Source organism: Ambystoma mexicanum, chromosome 13 (genome assembly GCF_040938575.1).
Source record: "Ambystoma mexicanum isolate Mex_15411 chromosome 13, UKY_AmexF1_1, whole genome shotgun sequence".
Lineage (NCBI taxonomy): Eukaryota > Metazoa > Chordata > Amphibia > Caudata > Ambystomatidae > Ambystoma > Ambystoma mexicanum.
The window spans coordinates 601,792,664-601,815,136 of NC_090938.1; the positions used below are offsets into that span (position 1 = coordinate 601,792,664).

The following is a 22,473-nucleotide window of genomic DNA, read 5'->3' on the forward strand; positions in this document are numbered from 1 at the left end:
GTGCAAATCCAGATGTGCTCAACCACGCAAATCTGCGTATGACGGTGCTCGTCACCAGGGCGCTGCTGACACGGTCAGCAGTGTCCAGACCGGATTGCAGAGACTCGCACATGGCCTCCTTGCCATCCACCTTCAGGTTCATGAAGCGATCTCTATCATCACCTTCAGGGATGTGATCAGCCGCCATCGATATGCAGTCCCACAGGGTGAATGTGAACTTTGCAAGGGCACATGTAGATAGAATGAGCAGACTTTAAAACCATGCTGCTAGCAAAAAAATACTGTTTTGCCCAAAAGTCAATGTGCTTATGAACCCTATCAAGGGGTATGGTTGGGTACGCAGCTTGCTTGGAGGCAGAGGTAGCAGCTTGTACTACTAGGCTTTCCTGAGTTGGATGTATTGACAAGTAGCCAGTGTTGCTACTGGATGGCCCATATTTTTTTGTCACATTTTTGTTTACAGCAGGGCTGGACTCTGAAACCTCCCAGTTTGCTGCAACCCTTTTTTGAAGTGCCAAATGGAATTGTAATATAGGGTGATATTGAGGACCTTTGTCCAATAGGTCAGTTAGATCGTCTTGACACCTTTGCATAGTCAACGTAGGGAAACCTGGCACTTGCCAGGCTCACAAAAATGCTGGGCCAAAGTATGGCTATGACTGCAAACCTGAAACTCAATAAAAGTCATATTCTGGAGTGGTCACTTACTATGGAGTGTAATGTAATAGGTGGAGAGAAATATAATTGTTTACATTCCGTGTAGCATGAAGAACAGAAGAACAAAACCTCAACCCTAAAAATAGCCATGGGGAATCCTCGACAGCATGCAATTAAGGGAAGGGTTCACTGGCAAAGAGACATATTCAGTGGACCCGATTTACGTTGATGGATAAGGTGGTCAGTCAAAATATCGAGAAATATCGAGAAAATAAATCTCGACTAACAATAAGGTCAAAAAAAAAAAAGACCGAAAAACTTCAAAAAAAAATTTGACTTTTTTTCGAGATTTCTTTTTTCGAGATTATGACCATAAACCGATGGATAATTCATATTTTGTGTCCAGGCTGAAACCCAATAATGAAACTACTGCTACCACAATGATCAAAGAAGAAGCTATTGCCTCTAGTCCCAGACTTCAGAGAAAAGTTGAAAAGTGCAGAGGTAGTGACTCAAAGCTAAACACAAAAAGGACAACACATCTGGGTTTGTAGGCTGTATGAAGTGCTACACCAATCAACCTGTCCCTTAATCCCTGTCCCTTAATCCAAAGGGATGCCTGAATCCAAACACCAAGATATTCTATCAGCGCCTATTTCATCTCTTAACTAAATACCCGGCTTCGCCCGGATGCCCATTCTCAGATTTTGTTTTCATTTTGCACCGAAAAAGATGAACAAATATTGTTGTTTGCCACAAAGGTAAAACACGATATACATGTTAATTTCACTAATTAATTGAACACCAAATTTTCATCTATCTCTGATTTCAATTCTCATATGAATATCATATTTGTATGCTTACTCTGATTAATTGCACTGCTGTTAGCAGTGGTGGCCACTGTCGCTGCCAAAAACATTGCAAATAATCAGATTAAGCATAGAAATATGATATTCATATGAGAATTTAATTTGGAGGTAAATAAAAATGTGGTGTTCAATTAATTAGTGAAATTAACATATGTCAAGTTTATTGCAAAGGAAAACTACTACCGGACCTGCAATTCGTGTCAAGGTAAAACTGCATCCAGAAACTACGAAACCCAGCAGCACTTCGCAGGGTTTTTTCCCTTTGGGGTTTCCCTGGGGTTCTGTCAGTGTCCAAGCTGGGACCCAGAAGGGACTTCAGGTAGATTCCATTAATCTGCAAACCGGAGCACATCTTTCACTACCAAAACCCAGGTCCATCGGGATACAGGTAGGTGATTTCCGGTGACTGCCCAGACTTTGGGTGAAAAATTGATTTCTAGTATAACACAATGAAAAGATACTCGCTCATCCAAAAAAAAAAAATGTGAAAAAAAAAACAAGACCAGTTCAGCACAAAGCATTATGAGCACTTTCTACAAATGACCTGTAGATGGTGCACAGAACACCACAAAACGTAATGTTGAAAAATAAAAAAAAAAGTTAATGTCTCGGGAACGGGATGACCTATCGAGCTACAAATAGTTGCATTAATTCAGCAATGAAATAAAGAATATTCCATGCAAAATTCATGACCTCACAGTTCATGTGGAGTTACGTCCCCAAGATAAATGTCACATACAAACCCACAAACAAACAAATTTGTTTTACATATATATGAGTGTTAACGCTTTAGGATTAGTCAATGCAGAGTGCCTTGCATAGCCGGCAATTCCTTCTATGCTCTGGTAATAACAAATCAATTCTTCAACCTTACAGCTATTTAATTATTATTAAAACATCATTACAGCTAACTACATTATACTTGCACGGGAGATGGTTACTCAAGAAACTTCATCTCCAAGTGCATATGTGCATAAGCCATTCTGTGTAAATCCTCAAAGAACTTAGTACACATTTGTAATGTGTGGTACAAAACTTTGAAAAAGTAAATAAAAAAAACTGGTAACTAGGCAAAATATTAGGGCACATACTGTCTGCAAGCCGCAGCAGAAAGCGCTAAAATATGGCACATTTGGCACAATTTGACAAATCTGTAACATCACAATTATAGACATTCGAAGGCGTCGAATTGAAGGATGTTTACTTTGTCAATACAATCCCTGGTATATCCTTTATTAATGTAGAGAGTAACAATATTTAAAATGAGAGATCAATTTAGAAGTGAAATAGGACTTTCCAGTCACTTAGAAAGGAATGCCACATTATTATATCAGGCTGATTCCAGTGCACAAAGGCAAGAACAAAATAACAACAGCAGAAGACTAACATATTAGAAATATGCACACACAAACAGGTGCCAGTTTTTCATTTATCAAATACTAGGACAATGCCGAAGAGCTGCCATCTATTTCTGCCCGCTCACACAAAAGAGTAAAAAAAAAAAAAAAGGAATTCTAAAAAAACATTAAAAAATGAAACAATCACACTTACCGGATCAATGCCAAAAGGATACGGTCCATTGAACACGCCGGTAATGTTTGGATCCAACTGTAGTAAAGAGTTCGAGCTGAGAGTATCCTCCCTGTGGACACAAAACACATGACATAAGTCTATTTACACATAAACACCTGCCATGAGATATTCCTGGCTTAAGGACGTAGCCTGATCATGTTCAAAGTGGCTGTAAAATACTATAAACAATCAGGTCTTTTAAAACAAAGATCTTCTTGTTGGGCGACAAAAGTATAGTTAGTGTCTCAGTTTATCTGAAAGTGCACGTGATACCAACCTTTCAGTTTATCTGAAAGTGCATGCGATACCAATCTACCCAAGCTTTAGCAGTAAACACTAACCACAGAAATGGGTCTTTAATGGAATTTGAAAACTATTGTATTCAACATTTCCTTGTAAATTCTGAAAGTTTGTACAACATTTGTCGGATTACAAGGCTAAGAGCTGCTAAAAAAGGCGACAATGTTTTTTTAGTTTCTTTTTAACATGGTCGGAAAGCCAACTGCAGGGATCCATTTGACTTATAACTTTGCTACCACACAAATATGATTAGACAATGATGATACAAATTATGTACCAACAACGTTTGATGCTTTTAAAAAGTAAAAACATAGAAAAACAATTCGAATGAGCTGGGTTTATTGAGGAACGGGCGGAGTCCCAACGTAAAAAAAAAATCAAATAAGTGTCAAAAACAAAAGAAGAGATGCTAAAATACTTAAACAAATAATTTCAGGTTTACAAAATCAATATATTTTTATTTTATTTATTACATTTGTGTAGCGCTCAAACCCGTGGGTGTCAAGGGCGTGTGAACCAAAATAAGTACAAGAGGTCACTCACGTAGCATGAGCAGGTCAATCAGGTACCATAAGCAAAGTCAGAGTGTTACGTGGTGTGATTAGTCGTATTCGAGCCCTGGATACTCAAGCTTTCCAATAAGAACTAATAACGTCCGGGTGCAGAATGAAGTAAAAACCTTAGGCATCCAGCTCGAGGCCTCCTTGAATTCAGACATCCATGTCATGTCAATCAGTTGACTAACAACTACAACTACCATCTCCGCCTCCTCAAGAAAATTGGCCCATACATTTTTAAAGCCAATAGAGCAACTATCGCCCGGGTCACTATATTTTTGAGGCTGGACTACTGTAACTCCCTACTGTTGGGAGCCTCCAACACCAACATAAAGTGCCAAATACTACAAAACAATGCTGTACGCATTATCAACAATATACCCAGGCGGGACCACATCTCTGTCCATAGATAAAACTTGCATTGGCTTCCCATACAGGAATGCATGGACTTCAAGGTCAGCACCCTAGTCCACAAATGTGTGTATAGTGCTGCCCCTGACTATCTCAAATCATTGCTCCCACAGTACCACCCCTCTGGAGCACTACGATCTGCAAACAAAAACATATCACATGCCTAAGGCACAAACGCAACAATGGCTTTCGAAGGACCTTCCCAGTTTAAGCTGCCAAACGTTGGAACTCCCTGCCCACCACAGTAGCCAGGGAACCTGAATTAAGAACTTTTAGAAAGTCCTTAAAAACCAGGCTTTTCAAATACATTATTTTCCTAGTCACAACATAACCTTCTCTGCCCTGTCTCTTTGATGTTTTGTCGTTCCATGGGAATGTGTTTGCGTGCCCCAATGCCCGCTGGCTAAAAGCACAATACAAATAAATAAAATAAATGTGTTAAACAGTCAGGTTTTGAGGAGTTTTCTGAAGACCATGTAGGAGGGTTTGTCTCTGATAGCTGCTGAGAGAGAGAGTTCCAGAGCGTGGCTGAATTGGTGCGATGAACATGAAGCTGGCTCCTCCACCTCCTTTGCAGTTGACTCTGGGGGTAATCAGCTGAAGGGAGGAGGAACAGAGTGGGTGTGCTATGGGTCTCTACAAAAGGCAGTGGGTGAGATAGGAGGGGCGGTTGCAAAAATGCATCAATGTGCGAATGTAAAGGTTTTGAAGTCAATGCAAACTTTGATGGGGAACCAATGAGCATCTGGCTTGAGTGATGTGGGCTGTGCATCGTATCCCCAAAGCTGCTCAGAGGGCGTAGTTTTGTAGCAACTGTAATTTTGAGAGGATCTTAGCCGAGGTGCCTGTAAAGAGGTGTGAGAAACCAGAAGGTGTCTCACTTGCTAGTCCCCGGGGATCTGTCATCCAGGTGGCCAGGACATGGCCATCGCTATTGGATCCAGTTCCTGGGGGTGGACCAGTGCAGGAGGATCACATGAATGGGGGGTCCTCGGGGAGTGGAAATGGGACACTGATGGGTGTGACGCGGTACCCCCTTTCTTATAACACCTTTTCCTCATCCTACCTCGTAGGATGCTCAGAGGTTCTGCCCCCCCCCCACTCCCTTTTCCAACACGAGCACTTTCCTACACTGAGACAGACAACAGACCAACACTAGGGCCGTTTACCGGACATGTCCCAACACAAGGGTCAGGCAGAGTCAGGCAATTAACAATAACTATGCACACCTGACGACCCTTAAACTTCCTCACAGGGTTAAAGGAAGAGCACGAAAGCACACTTCGAGCAAGGCCGAACGCAAGATGAAGCAGCTATTCCGGACCAGCAGTTCAAGCAGAGGAGAAAGGCGGAGAGACCTGGAGGGATGACGAAGAGGGAATTGCCCTTGCCCTTTGCAACTCCGAAGGCTTCGCGCATCTAACGGGAAAGCATAAAACCGGGAAGTGCAGCTGGAATGTGGTGTGACAGGTGTCAGCGGCACACGGGGTAGGGCCCTCCTGCGCCGATAGTCAAAGCTAGGAGAAGCGCTTGCCGCTGTGGTGCCGTCCTTGACGCCCGAGACAAGAAACTCCAACAGTTCAACACAGCCGGTGAGTCAGAGAAAACAGATAGTAAAACGAAACTGTGCTGGGCCCAAGGTTGTAGGCAACAACCTTGTTGAACAATGAACTTGTGAAATTGAACTATAAATAAACCCTAGAAAAGGTTCAGAAGCAGAGTGGTCAGGCGTCACGGGGCGCTCATTCTAAGGACTTTGACTGAAGCCCTTTTAGGGTTGCGTTGTTTTGTGGACACTACAAAAACCAAGAAGCCTTAGGAGAGGCTGGTGTGAAGTGTCAAGGTGATCCTACGAGCATGGAGCAAAACCCCTCGTACACTAGACAGTCTTTGACACAGAGGAAATCATGAACTGTGTTAGAATGTTTATGTGAACCCGACAGAGGGATGCCAAGGGAAAAGCTAAGAGAAGTAAATCCTGCATTGTGATCAAACTGAGTGAACTGTGATATTGGTAAATGTGAATCAGATGGAGGGATGCCTACAAATTGGGAGTATACAGTGATATAGGCGTGAACATTATGGCGACAAGTGTAAACACAGCGGAGGGATGCCTGCAATGAATAGTTGTTGGAAAAAAGACAGTGAGACTGTTGAGTGCTATGTTTTGAGTGAAAGACTGTAGTGAACCCAACAGAGAGGCTAACGTAGCAAGAAGGATCAGAGCCCGGCTGAGGGGGATCCAATGGGCGAAGGGCAGTCGCATAGCGTGAAAGATTGCCAAATGAATTTTGTTTATTGTTTATGGTTCAGCAGGCCTTCTAAGGCAAGAGGCTTTGCCGGAAAAGACTTGGCCCCAGAAGGTCCTGGCATCGCTGGAAGGAACTGAAACCTTGTGCTGGCGAGGCCAAGGAGTGTGCTGTGCTCAAAAGTCCTGCCTTGTCCTGTGCTAAAACGTGGGGAAGGGAGACCCCGGTTATAACATCCTGACTAATCATTTGTGAACATGTCTTTCTTTTCTTGTGAACATTATCCCACACTCTTTTTTAAATTAGCTGCAAGGACTGGCAATAGGTGTTTTAGTATAGGCCTTTTTATTTGACAAGACGCACTAGGGCTGCCTTATTATTATTTGATGGTCGTAGCTAGCTCCCATCTTAGATTTAGGTTGGCATTAGGTGTTTTTCCAACCCCTTTATACAGTTTACTAAACACCCTTAAACCTTGATCACTAGAGTCGGTCTTTACCTTTGCCACCATGAGTTCCTTACAGAGGGCATTCCAATAGTCTAGCTTGCTGCCTATGAAAGCTCTAGCAAGGGTTAGGCAGTTGTCAAGGGGTGAGGAATTGGCTGCTGAGATTAATGGGTTTAGTGGTATAGGCAGCTGCTGATGCTAAGGCATTCACATGGTTGGTCATGTTGAGGTCAGCGTCTAAGCAGACTAAGTGTTTTGATATCTTTGGAGACTTGGATGGTGTTGATATCTATAATGAAGGCTAAATAAGTAGGATCTAGACTTTTTAGGTCGTGGGGAGGTCCGACAAAGAGTAGTCCCGTTTTGTCGTCTTTGAGGAAGAGGTGGTGCATAGCCATCCAATTCTGAATGATACTGCAAGTCTGATTGATGATACAGGTGTCATGGGAGTGGTTGCCTGTGAGGGCAATGAGTATCTGGGTCTCATCAGCAAAGTTAGTGAAGTGGCTTTTGAGATTGTCAAAGTGGTCAAACAGGGGTTTAGTGTAGATGTTGTAGAAGGTAGGAGGGGTCCAGAATCCTTGGGGTATGCCGTAAAGGAATGCTTTAGATGTGTGACCACTCAGGAAGTACTTAATCCAGGAGGATACTTCAGAAGAGAAGTGGACTTCGGAATGAGATGTTGGCAGAGGATATTGTGATCAACAAGATCAAAGGCAGCAGATAGATCGAGGAGGAGCAGGAGAGCAAGCTTGCCTGAATTCCGTTAGCTTTCGAGCTACACTTTGAGCAGGGGTGGACTGGGAACGAAAAAGGCCCTGGAAATAATACTTAAAGTGGCCCCATATTACACATTTTCAGCAATCCCAAGCCTTTTCCTATGAAAATATTAGGAAATAAAATGTTTTACCAAGCAAAAGTGGCCCGGGGTACAGAGGCCTACCAGGAAATCTTCGGAGTTCCCTATATACCAGTACACCCCTGACTTTGAAGTCTAGGACAGCTGTTTCGGTGCTGTGTTTTGGTGTAAATCCTGACTGGTGGGAGCCGAGCGGGTGGTGATGCTCCAGGAAGGATTGCATTTGCAAATATTCTGTGGTCTAGAATGTTAAGTAGAAACAGGACTGTGCCGACGGGACGGTAATTGGTGGGGAGAGTGGGGTCAAGTGAGGGTTGTTTGAGTAAGGGGGTGACCCAGGCTTCTTTGATAGTAGCAGGGACAGTGAGATGAATGGTAGTGCACCAGTCTGTCTTTTGAGATGAGCGTAGGTGGTTGTGCTGGAGTTTCTAGCTCTCGAAGGGTTTTGAAGGATTCTTTAGAATTGGAGTGGGCTTCATTGATTCTGGGATTATACGTGTTTGCTTTGGAGCAGATCGGGGCTGTTTAACAGTTATTGGCAGCGCTGGAGAAGATTAGCTTATGGAATGGGGTAGGGTGTCTTTTCCAAAAGTGTTCAGAGGCACGTTTCAGTCTGCAAAGATCATGTAATTCATCAGTAAACCATGTGTTGTTCCGCCGTGTGTGCTTGGGTGCCGCGGCTTTGATGGGACATGTAGATAGAGGGCTTTGTGGAGAATGGTAATGTAGTGGCTGACAAGTGATAGAGGGTCGGAGTGGCAGGTAACTGAGGCAAGTTGGGATAATGTGGCTAAGAGTAGCTCTTTAGTGAGCTTACCAGTGTTACGGGCGAGGATGGTAGGGGGAGTGGGGTGTATGCCTGTGAGAAATGGTCTGTCCAGGGGAGGGGGTGTTGGTGGTGATGTGGATGTTGGTGCTGTGGTTGATTCAATAGAGAATGCAACCTTTGTTGTACGTGTTGACAAGTTGGTAAAGGTTCATTTCAAATAGCGTGGTAGCTATGGATTTGGCTTTTTTGTCCGATGGATCATTGAACCCTAGGTTGAAGTCTACTTACATGATGACTTTAGTTTTGGGTTTGATTAAGGGTGCTAGAAGAAGGGGAATTTCTAGTTCAGATGAGATTGTGTTGTTGGGGTGGTGATCGAGTAATCTAATGTTGAGTGCAGTGCTTAGGTTAATGAGGAGTTTGGTGGCTAGGATTTCGAAGCCTTTCATTGGAGAAGTGGGTATCTCTCTAATGGGATGGCAACATTTGTGGATGAGGGCAACTACACTGCCTGGTTTAGAAGGGCGGTCTGCTCTGATAAGAGAGTAGTCTGTGGGGATAGCGAGTGAGAGGGTAGGGCTGGCTGCATTGTCGAGCCATGTTTCTGTGATAGCTAGGGTGTCTAAGCTATGTTGTCTAAGCTATGTTCTATGAAGTCATGACTATTTGTGCATGAGCGCATAAAGATTGATCGTTAAGGAGGGCACATTTGAGATGATTATGAGAGGTGGGAGGTGCTAGGGGTGCATGACATGGTGGGGTGGTTGTGTGAATGGCTGGGAGTCGAGGTGGGGCATGGTGTGGTGAGAGTGGTTTTGTTAGTGACTGTGGTTGGAGGTGGCGCATGGCATGGTGCGTTGGGGGTGGTTGTGTGTGTGTGTGTGTGTGTGTGACTGGGGTTGGAGGTGGTGCATGGCATGGTTTGGTGGGAGCAGTTGTGCGAGTGATTGGGAATCGAGGTGGGGGATGGTGTGGGGGGAGTGGTTCTGTGAGTGACTGGGGTTGGAGGTGGTGCATGGCATGGTGGGGGCAGTTGTGCTAGTGGCTGGGAGTCGAGGTGGGGCATGGTGTGGTGGAAGTGGTTGTGTGAGTGGCTTTTTGTTGTTTTACATTCCAATAGCATTCTGCCTTTAGCCCGAAGAGTCCATCCTCAATGTTGACTGCGGAATGGCCTCTTGCATGAAGTAAAGTGTGAAACGAAGTGTGTAAAGTGTGAATCAGCGACTGAGATGTGCAGGTGGAAAGGGATACGAGAAGAGAATATGTGAATTAAAGGAGCAGTCAATACCCACCAAGTAGGATGACAAGCGATGCATTTAAAAAAAAAAAAGTAATTGAATTTAAATAAATGGCACATTTTATCATTAACATTTTAACAAGAAATGTATAGTAAAACATTAATCGCAACTGTAATACTGTGGCAATGTTCTCACAGAGTAAATCAACACATGGAACCAAACCTTCAGTTCGACAAGTCCGAAGCAAGTAGTCTATCACGGGAAGATGCAATGGAGTGGACAAGTCAACTGCATAAAGTTGGGCAGAATTTAATTTTTGGCGCTTTGCCTATTTTTTTGTGGGGGATGCCATCAAAGTTCGCAGATCCTCAAAATAAAATGAGTGAATAATAGCTTCAAGATCATAGCACGCATTACAAGTACTCCAACTCATCACCTATCCACCCGGACCACACATATGCAGCATAGAAGACATCCACATCTACCCCCTAAAAACTGTAAAGTGTACTTAACTGGGAAAAACAACAAATCAGGAGTGATTATTATACCCCCCCCCAAACAAACAAAAAACAGTAAACTGACACATAGGAGCCTGCCCCACCGATTCCATTAACACACATGTTTGGATCAGTGGCACCAGGGGAGCAGTCCCGCTGAAATTAACATTGCTACTCCCTGATCTGAAGAGGAACATAGAGGGGGAAATGAATGAATGACTAGGTGAACAGATGTATTGGTAACAAGTGGATACTGCTTTAGATTGAAATATATTTTACAGGCATATAAAATACCCTTTCAAGAATGGGAATAATCTTTTACTCTCTTAAAAAAAATCGAAATTGGTGGGAGCTAGGAGCTATTTAACTCCTGTTTGCAGTCTATGGGAGCCTGGCTAGCTCAGCACACACAGTAACCAGGGGCTTCTCTTGGCTCCCCAAAATCTGCAAGTTTCTTGTTCCATAAATGTAGCTCCTGCTTACTAGATTACTGGATGACCCTTCAATTTCGATCCTTCCACAAACACACACAGGCTCCCCTCTATAAATATGAATTACACTGAATGCGGGTAGAAATTAATGTTTTATTTGTACTCTTAAAATACTGTTAGGTTTATGTGGCCAAAATGCAAAATAGATTGTGATAGGACGTTTAAAAAATTGCTTTTCAATCTTGGGTACTTACGTCCAATCAGATAGCGTAAACATTGGCCGAACGCTCCAGGAAGAGCCAAACATGTTCAGTGCTTTTGAAAAGCAGTCGTTGTAGATGAGGCCGGTGTACATTGAGAAGACGCCCATCAGCAGAATGATGTACCGGCCGCTGAATATAGTGGTGAACAACTGACCATGGGGGAAGAGATAAGCGAGAATTGTTAAGTCTAGTGCATTGCTGAGGACCTCATGAGGCTATTAAACAGTCTGCATATAGCACTTTCATATTAGTAGCACAGGAAAATACATACTACTTTTCTGCATAAAAAGCGGATGTGATCCTACCAATGACTAGCAGGTCGGATCAAGAGCTTAGCAGCAAGCATTTATCCCATTGAGCTAACTTAAGGACATACAACCCCGAGCTATACAACTATTCTATTGTATTTATTCTTATAAAGCGCTTTATACCAAAGCGCTGTACAGTTACAACAGGGTACAATTAACATAAAAATTGTAACAGAAGCAAATTACAAACATGAATCGGTCTCCAAAACAGAATGTAGAGCAATTATTCGGAAGGGGAGAGGAGGGGGGGGGCTAGGAAGAATGGGGTGGGAAGGTGGGAGGAGGTTGGAGGAGGGGGTGGGAGAGGATAAGGGGGGGGAGGAGGGGAAAGTGGGTAGGAGAGGGGAGTGAGTAGGGGGTGTCATGGCGGGGAATGGAGAAGGAGAGATTTGAGGGAGGTGCGGAAGGAGGAAAGGGTAGGAGACGAGCGGATAGAGAGAGGCAAGGAGTTCCAGTGGAGGGGGGCCAGAAGTTGGAAGGAGCGGAAATGGGAGGCATAGGGGGAGGGAGGAACAGTGAGGAGGAAGTGGTCAACGGAACTAGGACAACGTTTCTTTGAGGGGTGCATTCAGAATCAATTAAGATAGAATTACCTTCAACATATGAAAGCTAGCTATACAGACAAGCATTTCAGGACAGAGGGTCTGGCCTATCGGCTTCCACAGTATATTTAGGGCAAGGATCCGTGTGATTTTCACACAGGTTATTCACCCGCAACGGAAATGATTGCATGGGAAATGTATGCAACACTTAAATGTTCGTACATTTCCCATGCGGCCATCCCATGAAAATCATACAAATTCTAACACATACCCTCACTCACACCCCCAACATACACCCTCACTCACACCCCCAACATACTCTCACTTACCTTTGCTTCCAACACGCTGTGTCCCTGCATCGCTGGTTGCCTTTCACATTGTTGATCGGGAACTGGCACAGCAGGGACTTTTTTTTTTGCTCGCGTGAGCTGCAGGGTGTCCCCCGCAACCCCTGCCTACTATCATGTTTAGTGAGCATGGTGTTACACCCCCACAGCCCCCAGCTTTCTTTTTTTTTGGCTCGGTTGAGCTGCAGAGGTGTCCCCCGCAACACCACGCTCTATACTGTACAGTATAGTGAGCGGGGTGTTGCGGGGGACACCCCCCGCAGCTGTTGTGTTTCTTTTTTTAATTTACCGACCCCACCGTAACACACACCACCAAAAGCTCGAACTTTTGGTAGTTCAAACTTTTGGTGGTATGTGTTTTAGGTCTTTTTGTAAGGTTGGTAAATTATATTCCGTCATTTTGGCCTATTCCTTAGGGCAATGGGGTGTAGTAGGAGTTGGTGGTAGAATTATAAACTGAATGGTATTCCAGTAGGGGTTGAAGTCTTTTGAGATAAAACCTTAAGCTACCAATATATTCCCATCCAACACTTGCCATTTAAGCATTTAATTTTACAAATTACAATGCTTGGTGGCATCTATCTCTGTGTGCAAAACTGTCGAGATTTTGTTCAATAGCAACTGGCCATGGGTAACAAATCCAACTGCTTCTAACTGCTTCTCTATCAACTATCCTGCTTCCACACTAAATCTGGTAGGAAGAAGTTTAAAAAGGAAATCCTCGTCTTAAACCCAGGCCTCCCAATCGCTGACACCTATACCAGTGCTTCCTCCAGGCAAACTCTCACGACATCCTCTTTGTCGTTCCCTCTCCGGACTCTACATATGGTCTCTGTGCTCGCTCTTTTCTCTTCTTCTCCCATTAACGGTGGCACCCGGTGGGAGGCCCTCCTGGCCTCCTTCCACTCCTCTAAGGGCATCATTAATGTTTACTTGAATGGTACTGTCTTTGTCCAAGGCCTCAAGCCAACTTTCTCTTTGATAGACGCTTCCCGCGCCTCATCAATTTCCTTTCTTCTACTGCAGTCCCCTTTCTCCCGCCTCCACGGCTTCCCCGCCTCCCCCTGCTGTCTCCTCATTGGCTACCTTGCCCTCTCCTCCTTCCTCTTCTGCGGTGGAGAGTTTAGAGTGGCAATATGAAGGAAGTGAGGTTGCCATCCTTGAATGACTTCCGTGGAGGGGTACAAATCAGAGGTGCACCGCAGAAGAGGAAGGAGGAAGTGGTCAGCAGAACTAGGACGACGTTTCTTTGAGGGGTGCATTCAGAATCAATTAAGATAGAATTACCTTCAACATATGAAAGCTAGCTATACAGACAAGCATTTCAGGACAGAGGGTCTGGCCTATCGGCATCCACAGTATATTTAGGGCAAGGATCTGTGTGATTTTCACACAGGTTATTCACCCGCAACGGAAATGATGGCATGGGAAATGTATACAACACAAAAATGTTTGTACATTTCCCATGCGGCCATCCCATGAAAATCACACAGATTCCAACACATACCCTCACTCACCGAAAGAGAGTTCTGGCTGATTCCGGACGCACCTCAAGACCTTGCTCTCTGCTTCTGCTTTCTCTCCTCCTCTCTCCTTCTGATCTCCTGGTTGAAACTGACACTGCACTGGTTACCTGGCTACCCTCTGTTCTCGGGCCCAGGTCCCATCCCGCCAGTTGCACACCTGCACTGCCCCCCTGGCAACCCTTTCACTCGGGGACTGTTTCTGTATCCCTACAGCCCCATACCAGCACTTGACGCGTGATGTCTGCACCTACCCTTGCACTTGCCACCAGCTGCCCGCACTTTTTATTTATTCTCTTTATTATTTTACTGTTACCCTATGCACTGCCCCCTCCACCCTTTCCCCCGCACTTCTCACCTTCCCCCTCCCTTGTGCGATCTCAATGTCACCTCATCTAGTAAGATTGTTGTCTCGGTCCTCCCTCTGTTCCCCCCACCGTCGCGCCTTGAAACACTTGTGTATAGGCGTGTTATAAATGCCATATCATATCATAACCACATATTTGGTTCTCATATTAGAAGTTTAGAGTCACTGTGCCAAATTTCCCCAAGACAATGGCTCCTTTCTCTCGTCGACCAACATTTGTATACATAATTCAACAGATTCTTTTCAAATGGTTTTTTATAGGGAAAAGCAAGCTGTGGCACAGCAGGCAGTACTGACATCCAAAAACCTTAAAAGGTGTTAATGAATAAATGACCCTTCAGTTCTGACCAGACAAGGCTCTGAGAATCGGCCGAAAGAGTGCTGGCTGAGTCCCAGCTTGATTCACATTCTGGGTGGCAAAAAGTCCTTAAAAGTAGGTCTTAAAAGATGACAGAATTAATATGGAAGAAATTGAAGGTGTGAGTTGAACAGGTAAGCATTGGATGCATCGAACAGAACTTTGTATTTCAGAAGGCTCCCTTTTCACGTGCTAGCAGGGGTGGACAGGCCTATTGGGAGCTCTGGAGATTTCCCAGTAGGCCTCTGCACCAGGGGCCTCTTGTGTAATATTTCCAAACTTTCCCATAGGAAAATGGCTGGGCCTGCTGAAAATGTGTAATATGGGGCCACTTTGAAAATGATGTCCAGGGCCTCTTTGTTCCCAGTCCATCCCTGCGTGCTAGAGATACATTTGATCAGTGGAGGAGGAGAGGCCACCAAGACACCCAGTTTGTAACCCCAGATGCATCATTTGATCTTGTGTGTGATTCTGAGTAGATCTGTTCATTTCATGACATTCTAACTTCTTTATCTCAACTGACCGTTGTCAGAGCTAGTATAAGTGCCATTTTCCTTTTCGTAAAGCAAGCATTAACAACTAACAGATAACATAGCAGAGCACAACATACCATAACAAGTTGCATTTAGTACATGGTGCACGTTGTATGCAAGTTTACCTCGTTATCACTCTTCTGCGACAGAATCCGACTCTCTCGAACCACCATCCACACAGCAAAAAGAGTCATGAGAATACCATGTCCGAAGTCCCCGAACATCACCGCAAACAGGAAAGGGAAAGTGATGACAGTGTAGGGGGCTGCATGGGAAGAGAACAATGAGCAGCACATACAATAAGAACAAAGGCTGGCTGTATATACATCCACCACACCCAGAGGCAAAACGACTATGTGTACAGAATATGCAGTGCATAGTACGTAGTGGGAGGAGCATCACCCCAAACGCACCCTTAGGTTTCCCAGTAAAAGCACAGGCCTTCCTTCCTGCAACTGAACAGAACGAAGCCCCAGCTCGAGCGGTAAAGCCCTCAAGATGAGGGTCAGGGTGAGCACGATGGATGAAACCAGGTGAATTTGTATTTGTATTTATTTTATTTGTATAGCGCAGACCAGGCCCGGAGGCTACCGGGCGCATACCTTAAGGCAATGGCTACATAAGTTGCATGCAGTGATTATATATCAAACAATAAATATGGCATAGAAATAGACATAGGTAGGTAGTACAACGATACATGGTTTGTCAAGTAGTACATCCCTACATAGGTTATTGCAACACGTTTTCAGAATGTAGCTTATGCATTGGAAGAGGCGAGCCAACATTTGGCTCTATGTTTGAAAAGGTTGAGGGAGGGGAGGGTTCTGATAGTCAAGGGGACAGCATTCCACAGTTTGGCTGCCAGGACTGGGAAGCTGGATCCACCAGCTGTTTGGAGCTTGTATCTAGGTATCAGTAGGCTCTGGTTCAGGGTAGATCTAAGTGAGCGAACTGGAGTGTACAGCGTGAATCGTGAGGAGAGATAAGTGGGGGCCAGGTTGTTCATGCATTTGTAGTTAAGGGCAAGCGATTTTAGTGAGATCCTTTGGGTGACTGACAACCAATGAAGGTTCTTCCTGGTATCCGAAATGTGTGTAGATCTGGGGATATTGAGGGCTGCCTTGATGGCGTTATTTTGTATGATTTGGAGCTTGTCTAGGTTACCCTGATTAGTGCCTGGTACAATGTATTGCAATAGTCAAGTTTGGACATGACCAGGGTCCTAGCAAGGGTAGTACAGTTGTGTGAGGAGAGGAAAGGGCGACATGCTATGATTCGCTTGCAGGTATAGGCGGCGGCAACTGCATTCGTTTGTCTGTGAAGGGAGAGGGTGGAGTCGAGGTAGATTCCAAACGTTTTTGTATCTTTGGAGACTTTTATTATATTTCCATCGATGTTAAAGGAACTGAACATAGAGTTCAGCTTGTTTAGTCTTTGCTGAGTACCTAGGATGAGGAGCTCGGTCTTGTCGTCATTGAGACAGAGCTCATGTTGGGCCATCCATGTTTGAATGACATGGTAAACGTCATTCAAGGCTTTTGAATCGAATGTGTAATCACCCGTGATGGGGATGAGTATCTGGGTGTCATCAGCATAATATGTGTAGGTGACACCCAGATAGTCGAGCACATCAAATAAGGGTTTAGTAAATACATTGTAAAGGGTAGGGGATACACACGATCCTTGGGGGACTCCGCAAGGGACTGGTGCAGGGTAAGCTGTGGAGGTAGGCGAGAATACCCTCATCGGTCTGTTATCCAGGAAGGAATTAATCCAGTTTGTGGCCATGTCGGAGAAGTGAGCTGCAGTTTTCAGGTGGTGACAGAGGATTTGGTGATTGACCAGATCAAAGGCAGCAGATAAGTCTAATAGTAGTAACAGGGCTAGTTTACCTTTGTCTTTGAGATCCTCAATTTGGGTCTTGAGATCGAGGAGGGCTGTCTCTGTACCGTGCTTCGGTCTGAAGCCGGATTGTCTCGTGCCTAGTAGGTTGTTTGATTCCAGATAGTTCTGTATCTGAAGATAGGCAGCTCCATCTAAGATCTTTAGCAGAAATGGGACCGTTGTGATAGGCCTATAATTGGTTGGAACCTCCGGGTCTAAGGTGGGTTTTTTTTTTAAGAGAGGGATAACCCAAGCATCCTTTAGGTTATTGGGGACCACTCCTGATTGAAAGGAGGCGTTGATGAAAGAGGTGATAAAAGGAGCAAGGTCATGAGCCGACTCCTTAATGATCGGGGCTGGACAGGTGTCCCCGTGGCAGTTTGAGGGTTTTAAATTGCAGATGATTTTTTCAACCTCCAGAACGGTGAGTGGTGTGAAGCTGAACGGCACAGGGGAGTGAGGGGTTGTTATTTTAGGTGGCCTGGTATTGCTAAATGTAGGGGTGTGGAGGGTATTTTGTTTGGCGTTGATTTTGGATTGCAAGGTGGATATTTTGTTAAGAAGGGCATTTTGTATATTGTTGCACCAGGTGCTGTCCTTGGTGCACGTGTCCGGGGCAAGTGAGGGAGATTCTAGCTCTGAGTATTTTGAATAATTTTCTATTGTTCGATTCTGCCTGGGATATTCGTGAGTTGTATGTCTCCTTTTTGGCTTGTAATATGGCCCTGTAATTAAGAGAAGTGATTAGAAGGGAGGCTTTATTAACAGGTGGCTTTTCCAAAGGGCTTCAGCCTTGCGCTTTTCTTTGCGCAGAGCGTTGAGCACCGGGGTGAACCAGGTGTTCAGGTGGGACTGTTTGGCTTTACGGATTTTTAGTGGAGCTAGGCTCTCAATGGCATTGGTCATTAGGCTGTTATAAGTGTCTACTAGGACAGTGGGGTCCTTATCCTTCTGCTGTGCAGCAAGAGTGCTCAAGCAAGGGAGGATAAGAGGAAGCAGTTTCTCCCTGGTGATATCTTTTTTTATTTCTGGTAGGAATAGCGGGGGCTATGGTAGGTATAGGCTGGGCGTTGGTGGCTGGCAGGAGGAAGGTAATAACATGATGGTCAGACCAGGCGCATGCATCACTAGAAGTGAAATTGGTGTTACAGTTAAGTTTGGCTAGCCAGTCGAGCGTTCTTCCTTTGATGTGTGTAGGATCACGAATACGCTGCTGGAAGCCTAGGTTGGAGAGGGTGGTGTCTACTTCAGTGGCCATGTGGTCCTTGGGATCTGAGAGACCTAGGTTGAGGTCTCCTAGTAGCAGTATCTGAGAGTTGTGCTTGGTGTTTGTCGACAAGGTGGATGCAACATCATCCGTGAATTAACCCAATGGGCCTGGAGGTCTGTATATAAGGTGGAGTGTTGCTGTATTGGTAGGAGAGGGCGATAGTTTCACTGAGAGAGATTCTGCAGAACTAAGTTGAATGTGGGGAGCAGCTCTCATAACGATTTTGTTGCTGTGTATAAAAGCGACTCCTCCTCCTTTCGACAAGTTGGAATGGCGGTCGTTTCTGATAATGGTATAACCCTTGGGTAGGGATAGAGCGAGGAGTGGGCCAGAGGCGTCATGTAACCAGGTTTCGGTAATAGCTAGGAAGTCAAGGTTCTGGACCGTGATGAGGTCAGCGATGTCAAGGGCGTGTGCCGTGAGGGATCTAGCATTGATAAGGGCTCCCTTGAGTGCTGCGATGGGTAAGGTGGAAGGTGGAGGACTAGGCGTTGCGGTAGAGTTGGGCAGTGGAAGGGCAGAGCGATTGCGCAAAATACAAGGTGGTCTGGGCAGTCTAGTTCTAAGTCTGCTATTCCTTTGTTGTAGAGTACATGGGATGTTTGGAGTGGGTTTGGTAGCAAAGTGCTTGAGCCAAAGGGCTGGGTCATTGAGGTAAGGGTTCGATAGAGGGTCGGGATGGTAGAGCATGGTTGATGGGCGAATAAGTAAGGTCTTAGTGTTACTTGCACGGTAGCTGGCAGCAGTGCAGCCTGATAGTCCTAGGAAGACTATGAATATAAGGTCAATGCTGGCACAGGTTCTTAGCTGCATGTCGCAGCTTGTATTTCTCAGGGGACTGAGGATGTAATTATATGGGTTCAGGACAAAGGGTATAAAGGAGTTGAGGTGGCGCGACTAGGCAGCCAGCAACAGTGTAACTCAGGTCAATAGGCACAGTACAGGGACATCTAGATTCAAAATGGCACAGTTAGCAGCCAGCAGCTGTGCAAATCGGGTCAATAGGCACAGTACAGGGACATCTAGATTCAAAATGGCACAGTTATGCAGCCAGCAGCTGTGCAAATCGGGTTAATAGGCACAGTACAAGGACATCTAGATGCGAAATGGCACAATTAGGCAGTTAACAGCAGTGCAAATCAGGTCAGTAGGCACAGTACAGGGACATCTAGATTCAAAATGGCACAGTTAGGCAGCCAGCAGCTGTGCAAATCGGGTTAATAGGCACAGTACAAGGACATCTAGATGCGAAATGGCACAATTAGGCAGCTAACAGCAGTGCAAATCAGGTCAGTAGGCACAGTACAGGGACATCTAGATTCAAAATGGCGCAATTAAGCAGCCAACAGTTGTGCAAATTGGGTCAATAGGCCCAGTACAGGGACATCTAGATTCGAAATGGCACATTTAAGCAGCTAACAGCAGTGCAAATCAGGTCAATAGGCCCAGTACAGGGACATCTAGATTCGAAATGGCACATTTAGGCAGCTAACAGCAGTGCAAATCAGTTCAATAGGCACAGTATAAGGCAACTAGGTTCAATGGGCCGTTCAATAGGCACAGTATAAGGCAACTAGGTTTCAAAATGGCACAAACTAGGCAGCTAGAAGCAGTGCAAATCAGGTCCATAGGCGCAGTACAGGGACATCTAGATTCAAAATGGCGCAATTAAGCAGCCAACAGCAGTGCAAATCAGGTCAATAGGCCCAGTACAGGGACATCTAGATTCGAAATGGCACATTTAGGCAGCTAACAGCAGTGCAACACAGTTCACTAGGCACAGTATAAAGGCATCTAGATACAAAATGGCATTGGACAGGCATTACAGGATATACTTGTAAATAAGGGGGATGTAATGAAAGGTCTAAAGGAGAGGGGCAAGTAAGGGATGCACAGCGTTCAGCCGTAGGTGTAAAGGATGTGGTCCATAATAGTTGTAGCTGCGGGTAAGTGGCAAGGGCGTCCAGCGAAGGTGAGTCGGGAGGTGAAATGCGAAGTATCCGAGTGGCACGTTATAGGCATGGAGAGCACACACGTGTGCAGCCGTGCGGGATGGCAGCGTTAATTGGACAGGAACGGAAGAAATGCGCTGTGAATTAAGCACTTCTAGTCAGCAAATGGTGTTATGCATGTGGCAGCGCTGGCTTACCTGGAGCAGAACGGGCAGAGTTCCTGGCCCCTGGGGCTCCAAACAGGCACACAACAGGCCTTAGTATGGCCTTTGTGTTGGCCGCCGGCGTATTCGCCTGCCGGCGGACGCTGAGATTTGAATACATGAAGGGGATGGAAAAACCACACTCCCCTAATCCTGCATGCATTTGGTGTCCAGGCAAAGTTTTGAATCAATAGTTTCGAATAACAAAAGTTACGAAAGAAAAGTACCGGAAAAAAAAGTTTTGAATTTATTTTTTTTTAATATGAAAGTGTTTATTTTATTTAGTATAGTTAAATAAGTGTTTACAAAAAAAACCCAGGGGTTTAGGGGGGACCTCCCCCCCCATAAAAACATGCTAACCTTTTTTTTTTGACACTTGTGTCGGAACTTTTGTCAGTCAAAACTTGACTGTTGAAACAGTCACTAGGAACCGCATCATTTATCCCACCTGTTGCACTACATTTACTATAAGAAATACACGGAGCCCAAAGCAGTCATCAGCGCCCTTATGCCGCCAGGCCAGTATGGGAGGCTTTGTAAATCTATAAATAATAAATAAATCTGGCCACGCCCAAACCGTGCCCTCTTTTCTTACTTAAATGAATGAACCTGCCCTTTTCCAATCCTTTAATTGCCTTTTAAAATCAAAAGGATGTGGATGGAAATACACACACACACACACACTTGTGTAAAAGGTAGAAAGCTGCGCAGTGCCAGGCAGACCACCAACTACCACGCTTCAGATACATGCACTCTGTAGCTCTCTGCCCCGCCCACTTATCTGTGAGTGGTTCTTTTAACGATGCGTGATTAATGAGCTGAGTGCCATTGGAGACCTCCATTCGAGTCAGGCAGCTTGCTGGTTGCTGCCGATTGCCGTAAAGCGAGCAGTCAGGAGTCACTCTGCACAGCGCGACTGAAGAGTACAATATAAAAGAGTACCCAAGCACAACACGGGCTCCTTACACCTGTGATCAGGGTTGCCACTACAGGGAAGAAAGCCCCCCCACCCCCTTATGCCTATAACGTTGTGGTCAATAGGCCCCCAATGGAAGATGGGGTTGAAGTAAGCGCAGAGGTAAGGGCTTTTCAGGGTTTTATTTGTAAAGTCTGAAAAACAATAACGACTGCTCTAGATAAAACAGAGCATCTTTCCAGCAGCAAACAAACAGTAACTGCGCAATACCGGGTGCAAGTGGCTTGTAGTGGAAACATTTTTATTTGGTAATTCTATATAGCGCACAAAGCCCAGAGGCATCTAGGCGCTTTTTGAAGGTGACGAACGGGGAGCACAGCGAGTGGAGGAAGCACCCCGATAACCGGGGCAGGGGCCTTCCTCCTTTAAGCTCTCTTGCCCCTCCCCCCCAGGGGCAGGGGAGAGGGCGGCAAAGGAGTCAGAGGAAAGGGCGCCAAGAGCCCGGGAAAGCCCGCGAAGGGCAACAAAGGAAGGAGGCGGGGCTGGGGACATAAAAGCAGCGGGCGCCCGGCGCAGAAGCACTTGCAGCTCTTCCAACAGCCGGGCGCCCGCCAAAAGTGGAGGACTTCGTTTTTCGTGCCATGGAAGGAGGATTTCGTTGGGGGAGAAAGGATCGATTTCAGTTTTCCTGTTTCTTGTTCGGGGGTTATGGAGAGAGAAGCGGTCCGGTTGGAGTGGCGGCAGAAATTCCAGTCCAGGGAGGAATCCAGTTGCTCACGAAGCGGAGAGAGCAGGGCGTCTAGTCGGGAGTTCGGCAGATTTACCTAAGGTAGGGTGTGGAGTTGATGGGTGGCGCTAGGCGCCACCTATGCCGCGAGGCCAAGAGTCCGCAGGCATTTCCTCCGCTGGAATTGAGTTGGGGGAGTTTATGGCACTTGCGGGGCAGGCAGGAGATGACGCAAGCGGAGGTTGGTTTTACGGATGTTTTCATGAAGGCGATCGAATGGCAGGGCCGATCTGAAACGGCCCACCTGTTTTTAATAGGGGCGGAAAATAAATAGTCCTCGAGCCTAGGCTTCATTGCCTCACATTTACAGACTTTTGTACTGGGGTTCTGCAAATGCCCGAGGCCCCCATCCAGCCAGTCAGG

At 45.5% G+C, this 22,473-nt stretch overlaps 1 protein-coding gene across 8 annotated transcripts in view; it reads right to left on the reverse strand.

Annotated features, from left to right (window-relative positions):
* ATP6V0A1 (ATPase H+ transporting V0 subunit a1) overlaps positions 1-22,473 on the reverse strand; it is a 359,698-nt gene that overhangs the window by 156,296 nt on the left and 180,929 nt on the right. For all 8 annotated transcript variants that reach the window (XM_069634445.1, XM_069634444.1, XM_069634440.1 and 5 more), the window contains exons 12-14: positions 15,224-15,363; positions 11,112-11,269; positions 3,078-3,168 (exon numbers count right to left, since the gene is read on the reverse strand). In XM_069634445.1, coding sequence (XP_069490546.1) covers positions 3,078-3,168; positions 11,112-11,269; positions 15,224-15,363 — 389 coding nt within the window. The remainder of the gene's footprint in view (positions 1-3,077; positions 3,169-11,111; positions 11,270-15,223; positions 15,364-22,473) is intronic.